The sequence below is a fragment of the Gracilinanus agilis genome, chromosome 2 (genome assembly GCF_016433145.1).
Source record: "Gracilinanus agilis isolate LMUSP501 chromosome 2, AgileGrace, whole genome shotgun sequence".
NCBI lineage: Eukaryota > Metazoa > Chordata > Mammalia > Didelphimorphia > Didelphidae > Gracilinanus > Gracilinanus agilis.
The window spans coordinates 621,100,907-621,125,227 of record NC_058131.1 but is presented as its reverse complement, the minus strand read 5'-3'; the positions used below and the strand labels follow the sequence as shown (position 1 = coordinate 621,125,227).

The 24,321-nt window shown below is 32.8% G+C and overlaps 1 protein-coding gene across 1 annotated transcript in view; it reads right to left on the bottom strand.

Moving 5' to 3' along the window:
- The window catches only part of SMC3 (structural maintenance of chromosomes 3), a 42,041-nt gene that overhangs the window by 16,962 nt on the left and 758 nt on the right, over positions 1-24,321 (bottom strand). Inside the window, exons 2-13 of the mRNA XM_044665566.1 lie at positions 18,305-18,380; positions 15,150-15,188; positions 13,299-13,366; positions 12,093-12,164; positions 11,352-11,431; positions 10,981-11,059; positions 9,435-9,552; positions 6,728-6,903; positions 5,824-5,904; positions 3,527-3,691; positions 3,117-3,238; positions 1,069-1,282 (exon numbers count right to left, since the gene is read on the bottom strand). Of these exons, the coding sequence (XP_044521501.1) occupies positions 1,069-1,282; positions 3,117-3,238; positions 3,527-3,691; positions 5,824-5,904; positions 6,728-6,903; positions 9,435-9,552; positions 10,981-11,059; positions 11,352-11,431; positions 12,093-12,164; positions 13,299-13,366; positions 15,150-15,188; positions 18,305-18,380 (1,290 nt within the window). The remainder of the gene's footprint in view (positions 1-1,068; positions 1,283-3,116; positions 3,239-3,526; positions 3,692-5,823; positions 5,905-6,727; positions 6,904-9,434; positions 9,553-10,980; positions 11,060-11,351; positions 11,432-12,092; positions 12,165-13,298; positions 13,367-15,149; positions 15,189-18,304; positions 18,381-24,321) is intronic.

Sequence of the window (24,321 nt, the reverse complement as noted above, 5' to 3'; positions counted from 1 at the left end):
GAAACTACCTTCAGAAACAATGTCACTAGTCTTTTTAATTAAGCAATTTATTATAACATTACTTCTAAAAAAAACCACAAACATGAAATAAACTAAGCCATGGATAGCAATACTATCTAAATAAAATTAAATTCATTAAAAAAATTCAATTCACATTACTTCCTTAAAATATATATGAGGATTTAAAAAATTTTTTTATTTTTATTTTCAGCTCCAAATTCTCTACCTTTCTCCATCCTCCCCCTACCCATCAAGAAGGCAAGAAAAACAATGTGTAATAACACATACGAAGTCATATAAAACATCTGCATGCTAGCCAAGTGGGGAAAAAAAAGGCAAGGAAAATAAAGGAAAAAACCATGCTTCTATCTGCACTGAATCCATCAGTTCTTTACCTGAAGGGGATAACATTTTTACATCATGCATTCTTTGGATTTGTAGTAGATTACTATACTGATCAGAGTTTCTAAGTCTTTCATAATTGTTTATAATATTGCTGTTACTATATAGATTGCTCTTCTGGTTCTATTTACTTCACTTTAAATCATCTCATAAATCTTCCATGGTTTTCCTGAAACCACTCCCTTAATTTCTTACAGCACAATAATATATCATATTCATATATCATTGCTTGTCCAGCTACTCCCCAATTGAAGGCCCTCCTCTTAAATTTCTAATTCTTTGCTCCCACAAAAACAGCTGCTATAAATATTTTTTGTATATTTTATCACTTTATAATTTCTTGAGATTTTTTCCTCCAGGCTTTTATGAATCTAGATTTTATTTTGTATGATTCCATTCTTAAGAGTTATAAAAGAGAACATTTCCCATGGAAATATAGAAATATTATGAAATAAGGATTAAAGATTACCCAAACTATAGATTGAGATCATTTTTTTTCTCATTTTCCACTATATGGCAATTACACATTCTGTTTATTTCAGAGGACTCTACTATTTAGGTTTATCTATTTAAAAATAAAACTTCAAAATAAAGATAAACATTTTACATTTTAAATTTGTTAACTATAACTCCATCAAAAATAGAATAAAAATTACAACTTCTTACATTGTATTGTTCCAAATTTTTTTCTTTATTAGCTTCAGTATCTTCCAGGTCCTTGTGTATAGCAGCAATCTGTCGTTTTTTATCATTAATGGCTTGATCTAAAGATTTTAGCTCCTTTTTAATCCACTTATCTCTTTCTTCTTTGGATGTAAACTGGCTTCCCCGACCTTGCTTTGCATAAAGGTCTGTTCTTTCCTGGGTAGCTTGTGCCAGTCTAGTCGTGATTGATAAATATTGAAAGGTCAAAAGAGAAAAAGACTGAAGTTAACACTATACAGGACTATAAAAATATAGAGAACCAAAACAACAAACTGAATGTTGCGAAATTAAAATGGCAAAACTTGGCCCAAAGGAAAAAACATGAGAAGACACCCTATCTCTCTCCCTTTGCTTCTTTGTAGAGATGCAAGGTCATATTGTACATATAATCAAACTTTTTTGGCATACTGGTTAATTTTGTTGAACATTATTCTTTCATTGTAAGGGATGGATGGCTCTTTGTGAAAGGTCCAGGAAAAGGATACAATGGTAAATATAGATGGTGTAAAAACAAACAAATATCCAAAATTAATTTTAAGAAAAAAAATTTTAAATAAGATTTAAACTTCTTAAGTACTAAAATTAAAATACACAAATAAGGGGCAGCTGGGTAGCTCAGTGGATTGAGAACCAGGCCTAGAGACGGGAGGTCCTAGGTTCAAATCTAGCCTCAGACACTTCCCAGCTGTGTGACCCTGGGCAAGTCACTTGACCCCCATTGCCTACCCTTACCACTCTTCCACCTATAAGTCAATGCACAGAAGTAAAGGGTTTAAAAAAAAATTAAAAAAAAAAAAATACACAAATAAAAATTGTATTTACCATACATAATAACAATGATCTGGAAAACTATATGGGCAAGAAGATGTAAAAGGAATGTGTAGACTTATTGAAAATATAAACCAATAAATGGAAGAAATGGATGTTTTTTTACAACATTTTCATTCTTTCAGTGAATATTTATTAGACAATTTTGTATATCATAGTATAATAACAAAGGCATAAATATAAATTTGTATTCCCTGTCCTCAATGACTCTAGTAAACCCACTCAAATTTAGATTGCAGTCATAGCAAAGTTATGGAATATGCTTGAAGTTTGGCTTAAACCAAAAAAGTCTAGAGGATAATGAGAGGGTACAGAAAGTTGGAAGAGAGGAGAGGAATAAATTGGTCCTAAGGTTCTCCTAGGTATGGGTTAACTTTTTGGATCATGAACTCTTATGGCAGTCTGGTGAAATCTATGGACTTATTGTCAAATTGTTTTAAATGCATAAAATAAAATGAGCATTGCAAAGGAAACTAATTCTGCTGCAGTATGAATACATATGTGGGCATACATATGCATACATGGATGTACACAAATTGATTCAAAGTACACTGCTTAATTCCTCCAATTTTATCAAAGCCTCTCTTGAAATTAGTTAAGACTGGTTCTTAAATGAAAGCCCAATAAACTTTCAACAGATCATAGTAATTTGTAGATCATCTAACACAGCCTCCTCATTTTGGATGTGTCTCAGAGAGCTAAAATGAATTGTCCAATTTATACAAATATTAAGTAACAGGGTTGGGATTCAAACCTAAGTCATAACAACAATATAATAAATTTGTACAATATTATTTTAGAGTTAAAAGAAGAGCCTGTAAGAGGTTAAGTCACTTTACAAAAGGAAACCTCTTTAGGAACTCTTAGTTCCAAATCCTTTTGGATATGCATATTTGCATATCCTTTTTTGCCTTTCTAGCAACACTGATACATGCTATAACTGTGAAGTAAAAAAAAGATAGCCCCTAATGATGTAGTACATTAACATTTTAAAAGAGCTTTGTATACATGTTTCACCAGCCTCATTTTTTCATAATTATGCCAATGATATTAAGAAAGTTGAATAAAAATACTATAGAAATACTATTAATTTCTAAAGGGATAATTTAAAATTTAACCTTTAACTTTTCTAAGTGTAGTCTCTAAACTTAACATTTGTATCAAATAAAAAAATCTCAGACCTAGCAATTCCTCGCTCTTCCTTTTCTTTTACACTGTTGAATTTAGGCTCAGTTTCTGCAAGTTCTTTTTGTTTTTCTTCTATTTTCTCAAGAAGCTTCTGCCTTTCTTTTAACAGGCGTTTCTGAAAACGAAATTAAAGATATATGAGAACTACTTCAGTTAGTTTTAGAATACTAATGCAAAAGTAGGAATAAAAACCACTAATCAAGAAGCAATACAAAGCCACAAAAAAGCCATCTTATTGAATTCTTTTACTAATTGATTCAACAAACATTAAACACCCATCTAAACTGAAGTCATTTGGATGGCAATTTTCTGAAAAAAGTCAGACATTAATTTTTGTGGCAAAATTTGCCCAATCATCTTTATATATCACACACAGCCATCTTTTTTAAAAATTTCATCTTACCCTCTGTTCACTATTGCCTGCTAATTCATCTTGCAAATCCTTAGCTTTAAGTTCCAATTTAGTCCTCTGCTTAATTTGTTCCTGTCTTTCAGCACTAAGCTGCTCTTTTTCTTCTTTCATTGCTGAAATTTTTGTTTTCAATTCTCGAACCTGTCGTTCAATATCCTGTATTTTTAAAAAAGAGGAGGGGGTAAAAAGAAATTAGCTGAATGTCATAGAACTAAAGATTTAAAGAAGAAAACCCAAAAATCATCTCATCCAAGTCCTAAATTCATATATAAACTAAGACCCAGAGAGGTTAAGTAACCAAATACTGAGAAATTCACAACAAAATTTGGGTACTAACTTTTAATTTGTTCCTGACTAAATCTATATTCTTTTCTAAAGGTAACAGAGCCACGATTTATATCCAGGTCAACTGACTGAATCCTCTTTTCTACTATATTATAACAACTATAAGGCCAAAAGGAACTATGTCACTAATCTTTTTCCCTGTCTTGTGTCTCCTTCCTTATATTACTATCTTTTCTGTATCATCTCAACATTTTAATTCTTCAAAGTGGGGCAGGGTCTAAGTCATAAATAAAGTGTTATTCTTCCCTTTCTATACTCAACACCTGGCAACTTCTATCTGCTCTCATTCTTCTACTCTAACCATAATCTTTCATTTCATTTATACTAGCTATACTATCTCCCTTCCCCAATTGATCCCTTGGTGAACTAGTTCAACTCTATACTGTAATCCTCTCTAAAGTCCCTTGCCCTCTACTCTTTTGCTGGCCTTGTTCTGTCAAGCCCTTAGTCTTAGATTATTTCCCCATCTGCTGCCTTCATTCCTACAACTTGTATGGCTAAACAAAGCCATTAAAAAATCATCAAACGGTGATGCCTGGAATACCATTACTAGGTCTATATCCTATTCCGATATCCTATATCCAAAGAGATTTTAAAAAGGGAAGGAAATTACATGTAAACCCAGTGGAATTGTGCGTTGGCTACAGGGGGTTGGGGGGTAGAGTGGTGGTTTTGGTGGAGAGGGAAAGAACATGAAACATGTAACTATGGGAAAATAATCAAAATTAAAATAAAAAAGGGGAGGAAAAACCTATTTGTACAAAAATATTCACAGCAGCCTTTTTGTGATGGCAAAGATTTAGAAATTGAAGGGATGTCCATCAATTGGGGAATGGCTAAACAAATTGTGGCATATGATGGTGATGGAAAATTATTGTACTATAAGAAATGTTGAACAGGATGATATCAAAAAGAGCTGGAAAGACCTACATAAACTGATGCAAAGTGAAACAAGCTGAACCAGTACACAATAACGGCAATGTTATGGAATGATCAACTGTGAAAGACTTAGTTAATAACAGCAAAACAATGATCCAGGACAATTCTGAAGGACTTTTGTCAAAGAATGCTATCCACTTCCAGAGAAAGAACTCTTGTAGTCAGAATGCAGATGAAAGCATGAGATTTTTCACTTGGTTATTTGAGTTTTTGTATTGAGGTTCTGATTTTATATGATTATCCACTTACAAAAATGAACAATATGGAAATATGATTTGCATGACATGTAATACATAATAATTCCCAGATTGAACTGCTTGCCAGCTCTGGGAGGGGGAAGATAAAGGAAGGAGGCAGATAATTTGGATCATATAACTTCAGAAAATTTATGTGGAAATTTGTTATTACATGTAATTGGTAAAAAATAATAATAAAAATAAAAATTTTAAAACCTGTGCTGACTAGATCCACTATAAATTTGTGCTACCTAATTTCAACTGGGTCTTCACTATAGCAAGATAGTCTTTCGAACACTTCCCTAATTGGCTATCAATCACTACTGCAACTTTATCTTTCATCAAGTCACTCATAGCTTCTTTCCTTCTTGAACAAACACCTTACTCAATATATAACTGAAAAAAATGGAGGCCATTCACTGAGAACTTCCTCTTCTCTCTTCCTCCTCATTATATATATTTCTGCACCTATTTCTTCCTCCATCCCTGTGTCACATGAAGAGGAGGCCCTTCTAGCCAAAGCACATAACTCCTCCCCCATTAGAATGTGAACTCCCAGTAGGGACTAATTATGCCCTTTTTTTTTTTTTTGGCATCCCTAGTGTTTAATTTTATGCTTGGCACATAGTAGTGCTTAATAAAACTACCTGGAGCTCATATTCACAGGCCTACAACCTATTAGCTATTAAGGAGATATTGAGTCTATTTCCCTAATCAAGTACAGAGGACTACATACAGATCAGAACAACCTACCTACTATAATCTTACCTCCATTTTATCTCTAGCATCTTGTTGAGCATCTCGTAATTGTCTGGATTTCTCTCCACTTGTTTCTCTTTTAGCAGAAAGCTGTAAATTAAAGACACTATCAATGCTTAGGCATTATATCATGTTCATCCACTATTTCATATTATCTAAATATTTCTATTCAGCATACTTGTGGTACCTTATTTTAAGCAAGATGATCTAGGAAAATGTGGATTTACATTGATGCACTGGGACAGGGAGACGAAGAAATAATTATTTGGTCTATTAAAAATGTCTTTAAATGGGGAATTTTGATAAGATTCTTTTAAATAGCAAAATCTCTAATTTATATTTTAATTATTTACTTTGTGAAACTCCACACATAACCTTTAGGAATATCTCCATAATGTCAATTGAAGTAATCTAATATGTTATATCAGAGCAAAAAGAATTCCAATATTTTCCTGATTATCACTTACATTATTTATAAGAAGAAGTAGTGGCTAAATAGAATTAGTTTTTTGATTTTCTAAAATAAATGTTTTAGATTTGTTAAAGAATAGCTCAAAAAAAATATTTTGAATAATTCAATCTCACAACTAAGCAAAGTAATTAATAGAATGGGAATAAAAAACCTCCACTAAAATTGAAAAATTTATGTCATTTAGAAGATGACACCACCATCTTCTGAAACAGTTTGACATACCCAAAGAGGTAACCACATATTTATTTGAGATTCATTTTAGTTTGGATTTTAAAATGCCTGACATTTTCCTTTCAATTAAATGAGAGAAAAATATTTTCTAGTAGACTTATTTGAAGAAAAGCTAAAAAATTTCTTAAGAAAAAGTAGTTCAAAAGTACACATTTATCTAAAAACAAAAAGAATTACATTTCAAGTGGCGAAGGTAGACAACTATTTTACCTCATCAAGTTTGGCACGGGTTTCATTAAGTTCTTGATTATAAATGGTATATTCTAAGGCTCGCCTCATTTTATCCCATTTTTGATACTGTGCAAGTTCTTCTTTTTCTTCCTCTAGAGTGTGTAATCTTTCTTCAATATATTTTAACAACTCATTGATTTTTTCCCGTTTGCCCTCTTTAAGAAAAAAAAAGGTTAAGAATAATTTTATATAATAAAATGTATTTTTCAAAGATGTCAGAAATTGAGCTTAATTTTAGGTGTATGGAACATTCACTTAACATTAAACATCACAAAAATTTAAGATAAGTGAAGCTATCCAGCTCCAACAAACTCCAGCAGGTAGAATTAATTATCTTAAAAGGGATCAAAGAACATTCCCATACCTAGAAATACTGATATTGGATCCCTTAATAATCACATGTAGTAAATAAGTCAGTTGGAAGCTTCACATGAAGTTATCTCCCCTGCCAGCAGCGTCTCTTCTCATACAAATATACTAACACACCATACTGGGCTACTGTGTTAGTGCTAAATTATGGAAGTGCAACACAACTGAGTTGACAATTTGCATTAGAGCACGAATGCCAACATCTGGTACTTTTCAATTTTGTTAAGAGTTGACAGGATGCTAATGGTCTATGAACAAACATGAATAAGAAATAAAAATAGCATGTGTAAGGAAAATATATTTAGTGTTAGAATGATTTTTACACATTCTATTACAACTAACCCCAAATTTACGTAAAGTTTTATTTTCCAAGTTCTGTTCTGTGTCAGATGAATATCTGAGCCAAAATACCCACCGAGCTAAAAATGCAGTTATTCTCTAAACAGTTAGCATTAAATTGTCTTAAAGGCTTTTTCCTTTAAGATTTTAATTTCTGATAGTAGTAAATGCAAAAACATCAACTCAAACAAACAAACCACCAACTGATTTTTCAGCCTTGCAAAACAATCCAGGATCCTTAGGTAAAAATGTGGCTGTTTAATGTATTGAATAATTTATCAGCCTATATTAATTTATAACAATGAACTATATATCAAAATATACTGTGTATAATGAACCTGGGGTCCTTAAGATGGATCTTTGGCTTTAGATTGTACAGAGAATCCTGTACCCCCTTTTTAAAGGGGGCAGCTGGGTAGCTCAGTGGATTGAGAGCCAGGCCTAGAGACAGGAGGTCCTAGGTTCAAATCTGGCCTCAGACACTTCCCAGCTGTGTGACCCTGGGCAAGTCACTTGACCCCCATTGCCTACCCTTACCAATCTTCCACCTATAAGTCAATACACAAAGTTAAGGGTTTAAAAAAAAAATCAAATGTTCTCCCTTTTTAACAGCAATGTAATGGTTTGGATTATGTAAAATACTTAATCTGACTGAGGGCCAAACAAAATACTTTAACATACTATGAAGTAGGGATTAATTTACACTCTATTGTGTACACATGGCATTAAAAAAAAAAGTTAATATCTGTCAACTGCAGTAAAACATGAAGAAAATGGGCAGTGGATGGAAATCAGGAGGACCCAGGGTCAAATCTGGCTTCAAACATTTCCTAGCTATGCGATTGTGGGCAAGTCACTTAACCTCCATTGCCTAGCCCTTACTGCTTCTCTTGCCTTGGAACTGACACTTGATATCAATTCTAAGTCAGAAGAGAAGGATTTTTAAAAAGAAAATGAAGGTTGTGTATAGGAAAGTATTTTGTATCTAAGTTTTTCCTTTTTCTTCTTTTCCTCTCAAGTACAGTATTTATTTAGTACAACTATGAGCTAGTTGATCTCACAGATGCTAACTTAGCAAATGTTTTTTTCATCAAACCCTTTCTTACTGAGCAGTCAACAGTATTACTCTATTTGTATTTTTCAATCTTCCTCATTATGTATAAAAATTTTGCTTTGTAGACTAGAAAAAGCATATTCTTTTCTTGGTAGCCTTAGTGAAGCTACTAAGTGCTTTCTTTAACCTCCATAACTAGGAATAAAAATCATGTAATGCAACTTTAAATATTTCTTTCAAAATATACAAGTATTCTTTAAATTTAACCTTCTCAAACATCATAGCCAAGTTACCAACAATGTAACATTTCTAAAGCTAATATTCTTTACTTCACTTACAAGTATACATGCATCTATTAATAAATGGTCTTAGTAATGTTATCTTGAACCCTTTGGGATTCAGTAAGCTTAGTTCTTTTGCTAACAATTAACAGCCACCAGAAGAAAATTTTAAAATAGAAAGTTGTAAAATTGTGGACTGTTTTTACATTGCTCTTTTGGTAATACAATGAACAATGTTTTGCATGTAAGATTTAATCCTTCCAAGCTGAATTTTATAACTTTCCATATACACACATGAAAAGATACATACAAAGAATTGAAACTTAATTGCTTCACTGATATTCCTGTATTCCTTTAAAGTGGGCATTAAAAAAACCACTGTTCTCATTAATAATGAAATTCTCAATAATAAAAGTAAATTGAAGCACACAATTAATGAAATGAGGTAATCTCTAACATGACTTTATTTCCTTCAAGGAATAAAATACATGTTATAGGAAACATTAGATTTCAAATTACTTCAAATTGATTTTTTTCTTCACAAAATTACACATATGTATCATCAAGTTTTATATACCGTTGAGATAAAGAATTACTCTTCACAGCTAAAAAGAATAAGCAAAAACCCTATAAGTAATTTTACCTGTTTCTTTCATCAAAGAGATGCTTTCTTCTTTACGTTCATCATATACTCGAGTACCAGCTACTTCTCTCAAAAGCTTCAGTCTCTGAGAGTCAGGTGCCGTAGCCATTTGATTAATCTAAAAAAATTAAAGAAATAGTTAATATGACCATGTATCATTCTTTCCCTAAGCTTATTCAAGAACAAAGGTTAAACAAAGTTCTACTTTGATTAAATTTTTAGAAATATTAAAATACTTAATATCATCTTTCACAGTTCACAATCTTGCTTTGAGAAAAGGACTCCCATAAAAGACTGAATTTGGGAGTCCAACTATTAAGTCTTATGAGTCAACATCTCACTTCTATTACCTTTCTGTACTCTCCACGAGATACAAAAAAACAAAGGCTTCTTGCACTTAGGTCACTTGAGTCACCAGAAAAGTTGTGGCTTCTAAAGTACTTTCATAAAAAAAGGAAGAAGCATTATAAGTGCTAGGGGCTGGTGAAATATTTTTCAAAATTAGTAAAACTTTAAAGACTGCTACTTCTACAGAGGAACAAGATAACTAAAATAATTTTCTTCCTTGATTTCTACTAGAGTTCATTTTCTCTTTCAGCATTTTAGTTTTTAGTATTTTGACAGTAATATTTCTAATTTATCATAACATTATTTTTCCCAGAAATGTGTTTTAAAAGAACTGCTGTTTGTAGTCTTAATATATTCCTTTCAAGGAATATGATCATATTACAAAAGCCACATTTTTTCTGGATTAAAAAAGTATCACAAATTTTATACAATTAAGTCAATGATAAAATAATATTTACTCAACAAACTTTGCTGAAAAATCCTTTTCTACCAAAAAAAAAAATTTGTGTAGTATTTACAATATCTCTGAATGTTGTTGAAGCAAAATTTTCAATAACAATAACCAAAACAAAGTAGTCAAAACTGAATCAATCTGTTCTTTCTAACCCTAAGAGGAAAATAATATTCATTTAAATTAAAGCAATAGGCTCAGACATCCTTTCAGAGTAGCAAAAAAAGGCAAATAAAGAAGGTGCCCAATGACTAGGAAATTGCTAAGTAAATTGTAATATATAAATGTGATGAATATTATTTTGTGGTAAAAAGTGACAAATGTAATTCAGAAAAACATGAGAAGTCTGGTATGAAATGACAGAGCAAAGTAAATAAACCCAGAATTATATACAGAATTAAAAAATACTAAAATGAAGCTAGATCCTGAGAACTATAATAACCAGTCTTGGCCTAGGAGAATATAAGAAGCATCTCTCTCTTTTCAGTAGGGATGGGGATAAGGAGTAGAGATTATAGATGTGGAAATACATATATCATCAGACAATAACTTTGTGTTTGTTTGATTTTGTCAAACTATTTTTCTTTGTTATAAAAGAAGACTGATGGGTAAGTGAAAAGGATATCTAGAAGAGATGGTGATGTAAAAACAGGAATCATCAAGAAAATTTATTTGGTTTTATGAAAGAAAAGCATTAGTCTCAATAAACTAAATTTACTCAGATTTTGATATGCAACTCTTCTTTACCTTTCCTTGTTTGACAATGTAATAAGGATTACTTCGAGAAAATCCAGCACTTTCAAGTAGATTCATCACATCATTTTTCCTGTCAACAAATATTAAGTAGATATATTTTCATATGAATAATCATAAAATTTTCACTTACAAGTATAAAATGCTTACTAGTCCAGTTAAGTAACTTAACAGAAAATAAGCACTGACATGATCTAAGTTTTATCATTATATTTTAAGGACATTTTAAAACTTTTTACATCTACAGGAAATGATACAGTCAAAACACTATAATTAGGAAAAAATTTTTAAGTATACTAACAGGTGTAAAAAAAATTTTTTGTCATTGTTTTTATTGGCTAAAGAAGAAAAAGGAAACTACTTACGTTACCATTTTCTTATCTAAAAAATACTGATCTTTTTTGGCACCAATGACTCTACGAAGTGAAACTTCCTCTTTATCAATCTAATGAAATAAAAAACAAAAATGTAACCATTTAAGTTTAGCTCAATGGATTCATTTTAAAGTACCGAAATGGATTGATATATTTATATTAAAATTGATATCTGTAAGTAAGGCTACTCTATGACTATATACATCCTTTATCAAACATATCCTCATTTCTCATCTGATTGTACTATTTCAGGACTTCTCTAACCAAAGTCTCCACCAAGGTCGAACACTTTCTTTCACCCAAAACCCACTACCCTTTTCAATTTCTTTTTGTGGACTAACATCCCCTCCATTAGATTGTTAAGTTCTTTAAGAGTAAAAATTGTATTTTTTCCTATTTGTATTCCTAGCACTTAGCATGGTGCCTGGCACATAGTAGTTTTATGCTCATTATTAAATAATAATATATTTATTAAAATTATGTTTATTAATTATTGAAATATTTTCCTACTTGATCTAATTTTAACACATTTCTTCACATAAAGTATGAATCCTTTGAACTTTATTAATTTTTTCCTAGAAGGTACTTTTGAAAGATAAAGTTGGAAGATGAAAGTAAAATAATTCCATTGCATATGGTATACTTTTTTAAAAGTTAGTTAAATTTTTAGACATTTTATAAGTTTATGAAATCTTTGGTATAATTACTGAAAAAAATTAATTAGCAACTCACTGGTAATCTGTTGTCTGAATTATCAAAAATGATCTCAACAAAAGCAGATATGACTCGGGGTCCAGTTCCTTCCTAAAATTAAGGAAAACAATAAATGTAATGTTTTCTTACAGCATGTTTGTTATTTTCCAACATATAACCTTTCGTAAAGGGTATTGAATATTAACTAATAGACTGTGTGAAAAAGATGATTCCCTAAGATTATTCTATATTCCTTCCACCATTGTAACAGAACTAATAGCTTAGAATTATACATCATGGGTACCAGATTGCCTAAGGAGAGATGAACCAGATCAGGCTGGATATGATGCATGTCAAAACTTTTGTGCAAACTGGAGCAGGACAAGGTTTAGGACTAGCCCCCATGCTTCCAGCCTAGGCAAGATAGGAAGGCCTAGTCTTGAGAAAGAAAAAAAAAAGTAAAAATTTAAGCGAGCTTAAACAAAGAAGTGTAAGGATTAAACAGAAACAAATTCCTAACATTAAGGGACATTGTTACTTAAGGAAACAGGTAAAGAAATAATGGGACTTTCTAATATTTTAATTCTGAGACCAGGGCTTAGCAAAGTGCCCAGCACATAAGTAAGCACTGTAAAAAATTATTGAATTTTTTAAGATCATGTAGACATCTAAATATAGAATGTAATTTCAACAATTTTTAGAACTACAAAGATTATACATGTCCTCTTGTCTTTCATAATGGAAAATAACTATTTATGGTACTGAGTACAAATGTGGCTAAAAAGTCCAACTACAACTTGCAGACCTTTCTATACTGGAGACACAAGTAGAATTAGCAGTGTGTTGCCTAGTTTCCAGCAGTTGCTCCTCAGCTCCTCACACAACTTCGGGATCCAGTTTTGATTCTTAGCTACCCTGCTCCCCAATTCCAACTCTTCCTCCTCATCCTCAATAAATCTGCACTCCTGCTTTTTAGTCCATTATTGGGCCTCCTCCTTAATGTAAAGATAAGGAAATTTATCTTATAACAAGCATTTAGGAGCTACACCCAAATTTTTTCCAAACATTATATTTAAATAAGTCCTGTTACTTCCATAAAGTAAGACTAAACTGCACAGTAATATAATAAATACAGCAATATTTACTGAAAAGAACTATGGTAAAAGTTTATTAAAGACTTTTGCCCACCAGGAATAGGTGATTATTTAAAACATATCTAAAATAAAAAATTAAAGTCTCACTTACGTGTAACAAAGCCAATCTCTGTTCTGGACGAAGATGACTAAATTCATCACTGAGTACAAACTGAATAGCTATAATAAGCACACAAATACGACCATTAGCATAGTAATTAGAAGGGAAGGGGGAGTGTTTTACTTGCTTATTTTTTTTTAAATCACAGATTTTGAACTAGAAGGAATCTTAAAAGTTTTCTAGCTCAGTCTTCTCACTTTTATAGAAATAGTGGCCAAGGGAGGTAAGGTCACTTGCCCCAAGTCACAAAGGTAGTAAATGGCAGCGTTGGAATTTGAACTAGGTCCTCTGACTCCATAGCAAAGCTCTTTCCAATGTCCCATGCTGCCTCTCATTGTTTACTATGACACAGCTTCTCAAGAGGTGGGCACTGAAAATAACACATGAATAATGTTTGCATATGCATAAGAAATATAAGAAATGTGCCCTTTATTGTCAGACCCATTAATTATAAGGAACAAATGTTTGAGAAAAACACTCATTGAAGAAGAGTGTTTACTGGAATGACCAATTTAAGTTTGAAAAATAAATACTACGGTATAGAAACAGGTTATCAAAAGAATAAAGACCTATTTCTTGGTCAAATCATGCTAGTTAGCTTTCAACTTCAAATTTAAGATACAACAAATTCAAGTTCAGAGATATTTCATTAATAGATTGCTGTTCCTTTTATTGTAATCACATTGAGTATGGAGTGGATGAGTAAAATATAAACTCAATGATGTTAGAACATACTTCATTACAATAGAATACAAAATGCTATTAGGTATAAGAACCCATTCAAGGTTTCCCTACTATCTGAACTTCAGCAAGAGTGCAAGATAGTATTCCTTCGGCTCTACTTATTGATCCTCTGTATAGTATCACAGTCTCCTTTCAGTGAAAGGGAGATATTTAACCCAGGCATTAATTGGACCATTCTCAATTTATAAAACTAATAAAGCCCTAGTTAGCCTGTGAGAGGCATGGATCTAAGAAAAGCAACACTGTTGCTTCCTTTTCAGCAACTGTCATTACTACATCTTTGTAAGAATGAGATAGCCAGAATTTTCCCTCTCCCCAACCCACCTCCCAACAAAGCTTGCTCTGATTTTATTAAAATAATCTATGTTCTTAAAGGATTTATTAACAAAGTATGATAGTGTTATAATTCAAATTACTTTAAATAACTTTAAAGCTGTATTAATTATTTTTAAAATAAATGTTTCTTTTTTACCTATTCTTTACAAAAAATTAATAACTAGCTTCCTAAAGATTTTAAAATTTGTAAAATGCTTTACATACATTAGTTCACTCAAACTCTATAAAATGGCAAGAAGAGTTCAATAGGTATTCTCTCCATTTTTATAGCTAAGGAAACAAGACTCTGAGGGATTTCCATGGTCAAGCATTTAGCAAGTGCTGTTGGAGGTAGGATTTGAACTCAGATATTTTGGCTTCAAAATTAGAACTCTCTCCAATATAATCATAAGGCATTTAATCAAAAAAAGATCCTTGTCCTTACACAATTTAGCCCCAAAGACAACCCCAACCCAACCCACATCTCTCCCCACATCCTTTGTAGGTCTGGTGAAACCTATAGATCCCTTCTCAGAATAATAATTTTTAAATGCAAAAAAAAATTGGATTACAAAGGCAACAATGAAATAGTTATCAAAATAGTTTTTAAATAAGTGTCTAGATTTCAGTTTAATAACTGAACAAGAAATTCCCAAATGAAGTCATTACTCAACTATCAAAAGCACTTTTAGTTCTTATAAGCCATAGCCTAAGAAGATCAGTAAATTAATTGCCTCACATTTGACTGAAAGAGACATTAAGATAAAAAAAATCAATACCTACCATAAAAAAAATTACTTTTCCCGGATCCATTTCTGCCCACTATAATTTTAAAAAGTAAAATTTTAAAAATATGAAAAAGACTCAAGACAAATGTAATTCTATGCTAAAAATACTTAAAAGGTTTTCAAATAAATTTTCTAATCCACTATTTAAAATAAATTCTAATAGTCAAATGGAAGTACATAATAGCAAGTAAGTAACAAGAAATTAACAAATAAAACAAAAATATTTGCCTGTATCACTTGCCATGAGCAAATAATATCTGATATCCTTCAATCTGAGTAAGTTTAAATACACTTGCTTCAATGCTGGTCTTTGCTCTTGGCTCAATAATGCAGGCAAAAACTAAATTATTAGTTAGCAATCATAATCATAGATTCATGAACTATTGAATCTCTAATAGCTCTCTAATTTCTCAAGATAATTATAAAATTATAAATGATCTAAGTTTTAATACATAGTACACTAAAGCCAAAAATAAACACAAAATGTATATAACTACATAGAAGACATTATTATAGATTTTGCTACTTTTTCTTAAAAGATAAAAATCTTAATTTAATTAAAGTCAAAATATATCTCAAAACTGACTTGCATTAAAATTAAGATACAATGATCTAAAGATATAAACAAACTTGGTTAATGTTTTAAAATTCTGGCCAAATTATCATAACATAATTTTAAACCACTATGAACCCTAAAGAACAAGAAAATAATTTTTAAAATAAATTATAAAAATACAAATAGCCAAACTATGAAGCATTCACATTTACAAATGAATAACATTTTTTAAAACTTTAGCTACAAGCATTATTGCATAGAAAAGTTTAATATGTGAGAAGGATTAGTTGACATTTTCAAAGTTGCAAGTCAAGAAGTAACAAGGTATCTTGTTAGTTGGCAAAAGATTGGTATTTGGTTGGATATCCAAATAAAATTTGGCAACATAAATAAATAATAGTCACAATATTTTTTAAAAGGATACTTGTCAAATTAACCACTGAAGCAACCAAGATTCAATCATTACAAAGAAGTATAACATAGAAATTATACATTTAATACATCTAATATACAAATAACTAATATATACTAATATAAATATACTAATATATACTAATAAATAATAATCTAATATACAAATAATACATCTAATAAATGAGGGGAGTTAATACATTTATTGGAGGCTAATAAGGTACTGTGCTGTCCAATGGACCAGGAGGGAGAATAACATTTTGGGCCAGGTTTTAAGACAGTAAGTATTCTTTTACTGTACTATTAGTACAGTAAGAATTCAAACCCTTAGAGGTGACCTCTCTCTTTTTCTTCCTCTACATCATTCCCCAGACTCCCAGGTTCTTTCATTTGCCTAGTTACCCTCTTAGGAAAGAAGACTCTTATCTCCTCCCTGGGAAGCCAAAGGCTACAGAGGAGGGCAGCTTCCTTATCCATCAGTTCCACCCTCTGAGTGGCACCCACAAGGAACACCCTCTCAAATGTGGAAGAATTAGCAACTATTACACCTAGGTCCCTTCCCTAACACCTCAAAAAACTAAATACAGAGCTGCCTTTCCAGCAGGACCAATGTTCATTAGAACTCCACCTGGGTTAATGGAGACAGCTAGATGGCTCAGTAGATAACCAAGCCTGGAAATGGGAAGTCCTGGGTTTAAATCTGGTCTCAAGACATTTCCTAGCTGTGTGACCCTGGACAAGTCACTTAACTTCCATTGCCTAGCCCCTATGATTCTTTTGCCTTGGAACTGATACTTAGTATCAATTGTAAGACAGAAAGTAAAGGTTTTTTAAAAAAAGAATCCATAACTATATTATAAAGTTTATAAAATTATAAAGTATATGCTGTTGTTGATTATATTTTCCTATTTCTAAAAACCAATGACATGCAAAATAAAAAGCAATTTAATACATGCCAACTATTTAACTGATTAAAAATAATTTAAAACAAAACATATTAAACTGTTGTCTTCTTGTTTCTGACAAAATTGCAAGCAATTCTACATTTAGATGTGTGTATATGGGTGAGGGTATACACATGCACATGTGCATGGCTATACATGTACATGCCTATACATGTGCATGATTTATTTTGTGGGTAAAGGGTTTATGTAGAATGAGAAAAAAAAGTATATTTTAAAGGATGTCCTTTTGTTTAAAATGAGCATCTGCTATTTAATCATCATCTTCCATATAAATGTATCTTTTGTAATAAGTACAATGCATGCTATTTTGACATCCAATGAAATATAGTGAGTTAAATCTATCTTTGAAAAATTCAGAAACCCCAGAAACAGAATGAGTCATATTTTCTTGGCTGTATCATGCAGGTAGAGATATCCATTAACAATGAAAATTGTACACTATAAAAGAAAAAAGTGAAAAAATCTAATTTGTGTCTGTAAAATGACTGATTTAACAAAGCCACAGTGACTTTAACTGTTGTTTAGTTGTTTCAGTCATGTCCAACTTTTCCATTTCTGAGGTTTTCTTGGCAAAGGTACTGGAGTGGTTTGCCATTTCCTTCTCAACTCATTTTATAGATGAAAACCTGAGACAAAGTAACTTGGCCAGGGTCACCCAGCTAGTAAGTGTCTGGTTGAACTCATGAAGATGAGTCTTCCGATTTCAAGTCCAGTGCTCTATCCACTGTGCCACCTAGCTGCCTAACAAGTGAATTGAGGAAGGACATGCTATGCATCAAAGGCTTTATATTTCTATTTATACTCAAAGTTAACTAAATTAAATATGATTAAATTTGGGATTATAAAGTTCTTTATCCAAAGTGTTTTTTAAGTGTTTGAAGGAGGTAGTCATACTTAAATCAAAATATGTTAAGAATTCGGGAATATTCTGAATGAATTTAGTAAATGCTGATACACTTTTTTTTGTTTTTCCAAATGAATTTCATTGTTATCCTGGTCTCAAATTATATACTTTCAATGTCCAAAGAAATTCTAGCTGTTGTTTAGATTTTTTTTAAGTTAATTTTTTTAAAATGCTGTCATTTTTGAGATTTTCATAAAAGTTTTTTTGGGGTTTCCTCCCTAATTTCTCAGTTAAATACAAGGTGAAAAAGAATTTTCAATTTCTAAATTGTAGATGATAAATTATGAGGTCTTGCACAAATAACAGGCACTTACCTATGACATTGTGTTTTGAACTGAATGGATCTACAATTGTCTGATCTCTATAACTTCGAAAACCCTGGATGATAACCTGATGGGGAAAAAATGTTATGTTTAAAATATAATATAAACATCCATTTGAATTTTAAGAAATATTGCCATTTTCAGGACTTAAAATATTTCTTTTCCTTGTGTCCTAGTTTTCATCTAGATAAATGCTGAAAATAGACACCCTTCTATGCATACTCCCTCAACATATCCATTCTTCTTACCAATTTTATGTATATTTGGGGGAGAATTCACTGGACTGATGAAGAATATATTCTATTGTTGCTTGTCTTACTAGGCTTTTGCTAGAGGGTGTGTGTGGAAAAGAACTTTCAATTTAAAAATAATCTCTATTAGAAAACAAAGGTTTAAAAGTATCATTTACTAAAAAGCCCTAATCTCACCATTATCAGTTTTAACTTCTTTTAGGATCACAAATCTTATATGGCTTAGAGCAGCTTGAATTTGAATAAGTCAACCACACCACAGGGACTTGCCAAAGAGACTAAATGCATAACCTTTTTTGTGACCTGAGGTTTTTGTCAACTGGGTTTTTTGCAAAGTTTCAAGTTTGCCCCAACCCCCTGAGAACTGCCCGCTGAGGGAGGTCCTTGAAGTGCTGGGTGACCCCAGTTTGGGTGGGACAGTCAAATGTTAAGTACCTTTTTTTTTTTTTTTTTTTTTGGTCTTAGTAGCTTCTCCCTTTGTATTATAGTCCTCTCCCAGGTAGCCCAGCCCTTGGCTAGACCCTTTCCTTTTGTATTCATTGTAGTAAACCATTCCCTGGATACCCAAGCTGTGGGTAACAGCCTCCTTCCCAAGCCAGCTTGCAGCCAGTTAATGTATGTTTGCTGTACCAAGTTCCCAAAAGGTAAAAGATCCCCAAGTTCTATTATTCTTTGGAGAATCATCTAGCACTGTGATCCTCTCAGAGGTTATGTCCCCAGAGCCCTAGGGTTCTGACTGCATAGTGGCCAATTAATGGACCTATCTCTTTCCTGATTAAAGACTTGGTTTTTGCTGACTACTTTAGTAGTCCAGTGTTTTTTCCAAGTTAACAGTTTCCATCTCAGAATAGTATTTTTGAATGCATAAAACTAAATACATAGAATTACAAAGGAAATCTATGCTGAAAAACTGTTATCAAAATATATAAAACCATATAGTAACTGAATATTCTTCTAAAAACATTCACAATCACTAAATTCAACAAAATACAACAGAACCCCTTATTCACAATTTCAGTTATCACAATTGGAGGTCTACCTCAGCAAAAGTCTATACTTTATTTTACCACTTTCATTTTTTTAAGGATTTTTTGGGGGGATTAGGGGGTGAGAGGCCCTCCAAATTGAGAGGTAAGAGCAGAGACAGAGCACATATATATGAAATCAGCAAGTGTTTGCTTATATCTAAGGTTTTAGCCCTCCTCATGAGGTTTTGGAATATATCCCCTCAGAAGAGCAGAAGTACTAAACCTCCAATAGGGAGTTTCCTACCTTTTCTAAGTGTTTACTTGTAATGAATGAGAGAAATAGCAAGGTATAATGGATAGTGTGAATCAGAAAAACCTCAGTTCAAGCCCTATCAAGAACACATCCTCTAGCCAGTCATTTAAACACTCAGGGCCCCCAAAAGCATGTGAGATAACAGTGGGAGAAGTCCCCCTATAGTGATGAAATCATAGATTCTGGCCAAAAATCTATGTCATGTAGAAAGACAGCCCTAGAAAAGCATAGAAACCAAGTTTCTATGTTTTACTGGTGCCCTTAAGAACCAATAAAAATAATCACTTTTCTCTTTTTATAAACCAAGTTTCAATTAGGATAATGTACTTTTTTAGCATATGCGCTGCCGAAACAAGCACAGGATAATCTACTTTTTAAGGCAAGAAAAAGCACCAACTTAAATCTCTTTGATTACTAGAGCAGTTGTGTCAAACTGAAGTAAAAACAGGATAAATAGAAGGAAGCTAAACAAACTAATTTGTCCATAAGAAAACGTAGAAGCTGCATACTGACAGTTTTAAAATGTAATATATCTGTGTTTTATTTATTTTGTGAAATAATTCCCAATTATATTTTAATATAGTTCAGGCCACACTTGGGAATTTTACAGGCACAGTCTCTGTTTTGATACCTCTTGACTACAGGATAATAGTTACTACAGGTGAATCTGGCTGTGTGATTCTTATGGAACCAAATGAAAAACTAAAGAAAAGCTGCCCTTTGCCTAGGTCAGAGGATTTTTAATCTTTTGTGTGACCTGAGGTTTTTGTCTTAAGAATAGTTTCTGAATGCATAAAACTAAATACATAGAATTACAAAGGAACTCTATGCTGAAGTACTATTATCAAAATATATTATTTTTAAAAGTTCAGGACCTCAGGTAAAGAATCTCTGTCCTAGCCCCATCCTGTGAGAGATATTTATTTCCCCAATGCAAACTCAAATTCCCTTGTCAGATAATTAAGTCTTAGAAATTATTACACTTTCCTTAACTCTCCTAAAAATTGTCTTAGGGGCCACTTGATAGGACCTGAATGTCCCTAATTGAGGAACCAGTCAAGTTAATGTTTAAAGAATAAAATAAGCTCCTTAGATGGACCACAAATTTTCATTTATTTATACCCTTGCCCTTCATCCCTAATACAAAAAAGAATTACCAATACATTTTAAATGATGCATATTTTACAAGGCAATCTGGTAATTATTTTCACTGCATTATATTTTCACTCTCATTTTTGTACTGAAGGTTGGTCACATACTTCATTTAGCTATACTTTAATTCCTCAGCAATCTATGAAGCCTATCAGTAGGGTATTGATAGAGCTAAAGCTCTCAGTTTTTTGCTACTAAGTAAATTGTCAATCACGAATTGATAAAATAACATGGTGGCCTGAAGGTGATAGAGCCTCTTCAAACTTTGCTAGGTTATGGCCCTTGGTAGGGCTGTGCTCAAAAAAACTTATCAGTTTGGCAAAACGTGTCAAAGCTAGTATTTCACTGGCAAGAGATGACTCTGAAATTCAGATCGGCTCATTAAAATGAAGCTTCACTGCAGAACTTTAGGGAAGTATGAGACCACATTTAATAGAACACAAACTTTCTGAAGGAAATGGACAAATTCTATAGCTTAAGGCCTCTTAACAGAAACTCACCAGTGAATTTCTATAATAATTTTCTAATTACTAATTTCTAAGTAGAATTTTAAAAATATTAATGCCATGGTATTATTACATATTAAAGTAATTTATGAACATTAGAATACATTGAGAAGACATTTATTAATTTTACCAAGATAATTTTATACACTCTTTTAGGCAATATCATAAAATTATCATTCAAGGAAAAATCCCCTCTATATATAGAGTAAACTGTAATATTCTCACTACAATCAAGGCAACCCCTCTTCTATTAGAATCAAAAGACAATCCTGCATAGATTCCCAGACGCATTAGCTGAAAAATGATAGTGTTTATCTTCCAATCTTAGTTTACCAGTTTATAAAATTAAAAAACCCTAATTCTTAAAAATCTAACAAGATTTTGAGATTAAGAAAGTCCACTCCCTAAAAATTTTAAGTTAAGCATAATACAAATACTATGCATAGTTGACCAATAAACATGAAGCACCTATTACTATATGCCAGAGACTGTGTTAAGGAGATACAAAAAATGACAAAAGTCCTTGCCCTTAAGGAATTCACCATCTAATGGGAGAAGACAACAAATAGGTACAAACAAGCTATATACAGGATAAATAGGAAATTACTAAAAGGAAGGCACTCGAATTAAGAAGGGTTGGGAAAGGTTTCCTGTAAAAGATGAGATTTTACTTGGGACCTGAAGAAAGCTAGTAGAAAGAGATGAGGAGGAAGAATAATTGAGGAATGGAGAGCAGAGAAAGGGAACATATGGCTTGTGGGATAACAAGGAGGCCACTGTCACTGGATCAGAGTTCATGGCTAAGAGTAAGGTGTAGGAAGACTAGAGGTTCAGGAAGAGTGGCATTGCTAGGCTATGAAGGACTCAACACCAGAGGTTTTTGTATTTTTGTATTTTGTATTTGATTTTAGAGGTCACAGGGAGCCACTGGAGTTTATTTGGGGGAGAATGGCAGGAGCTTCACTTTAGAAAATCAATTTGGCTGCCAAATGGAGAACAGATTGAAGTGGGGAAAAGATTTGAGGCTGACAGACCTACCAGCAAGCTATTGCAATAGTTCAAATGGGAGGTGACATAGGCCTGTAATGGGGTGGTATACGAGGGAGTGGGGATGGGCATGGGCATATTTGAGATATGTTGCAAAGATGAAATTGACAGGCCTTGACAACAGACTGGATATAGGAGGCAAGGAATGAATAACGAAAAGTAAAGGATGACACCTAGGTTGTGAGCCTGGGGCCTGAGAGGATGATAGTGCCCAAAATAGTAATATGAAAGTTTTTGGGGGGAAATAGAGGTAGGGGGCTACTTTAAGAGGAAGTATATTTTAATTTTGGACACACTGAATTTAAGATAATAGCTGGAAATTCATTTCAGGATGTCTGAAAAGCAATTGGCAATATGAGATTGTCAGCAGAGAGGTAAAGGCAGGATAGACAAGTTCAAAATTCATCAGCATAGAGATAATTTAAATCAATGGATCCGATGAGATCAACAAGTAATACAGAGTAAGAGTAAGAAGCCCAGAATGACATCTACAATTGTGCTATTTAAAAAAAAAAAAATGAAGGGCATACTTTCATAGTAAGCTATAAAGATTTGTATGAACTGCTGAAAAATGAAGTGAGTAAAACTAGGAGAAATATTTATACACTAACAACATTGTAAAGACAAATAACTTTGAAAGATTTAAGAACTCTCATCAATGTAAGGCCCAACCATGATTCCAGAATACTTATAATGAAAAATGCTATCCATCTCCTGATAAAAGTGTTGGGACTCAAACATTTTTGAGATTGAAACTTTTGGACATGGTCATTTCAGGAAATTTTTTGCTTGACTTTTGTACATTTGTCACACAAGATCTTGTTTTTCTTTCTTTTCCAATGGGAGAGATAAGGATTTTAGTTAATTTTAAAAGTTAAATAATATAAACCATATAAAAACTAAAGTTTTTTAAAAAGGAAAGCATAATACAGTAATGTCAGCAGACATCCCTCCCCTCAAAAGTCTGATCTATTTGGAATCTATTGAGGAGTGAGAGTAAAAAGGAAATAGGTCAGAGTGTTTGAGATGTCCAGAATATCCTCCTTAACTAGAGCTCTGGCTAAGTCAATCAGTCAATTAAGTATTTACTAAGCAGAACTTACTATGTGCCTGGTACTGTGCTAAAGTGCTGGAGATGCAAAGAAAAGCAAAAGGTAGTGGGGGGCGGGGTGTCAGGAGGGAGGAGGTATGACAACCCGAAAACAACTACGTACAAACGAGCAATAAACAAGATAAACTGCACACAATCAACAGAGAGATGACACCGGAATTTAGGGGGGCAGAAAAAGGCTCCTGAGGCATTTTAGCTGGGACTTGTAGGAGGACCAGAAAAGTAAGAAGGCGGATATAAGGAAGAAGAGAATTACAGATATGATGGACAGCGCTAGAAAAATGCCCAGGAAAAAAAAAAAGAAAAAGAAAAGAGGGAGTAAAAAGTTATTTCAAGAAGTCAAGCTACAAAACAGGACCACAAGTTGGACTGCCATAATACCCTCAGGGCAGGCCTGGAATGCAATTCCGAAAACATAATTAGGCGCCTACCACAGTAAAAGCCCAAAAAAGGGGTTAGGGGGAGGCGTGACGGAGAGGGGAGGGGACGGTATGGAAGGAAGCTGCACATCATCGTGGGTGTTATTATTATAGTCAGGAAAGGGCAAAGTCAAGTGCGGCCTGCTAGGCAGACACCCCTACGCCAGCCCGCCAGCACCCGCCCGGGGACAGGTCTGCGTAAGAAAGCGCGGTCCGCTCCACCCCGCCCCCCACCCCTGCC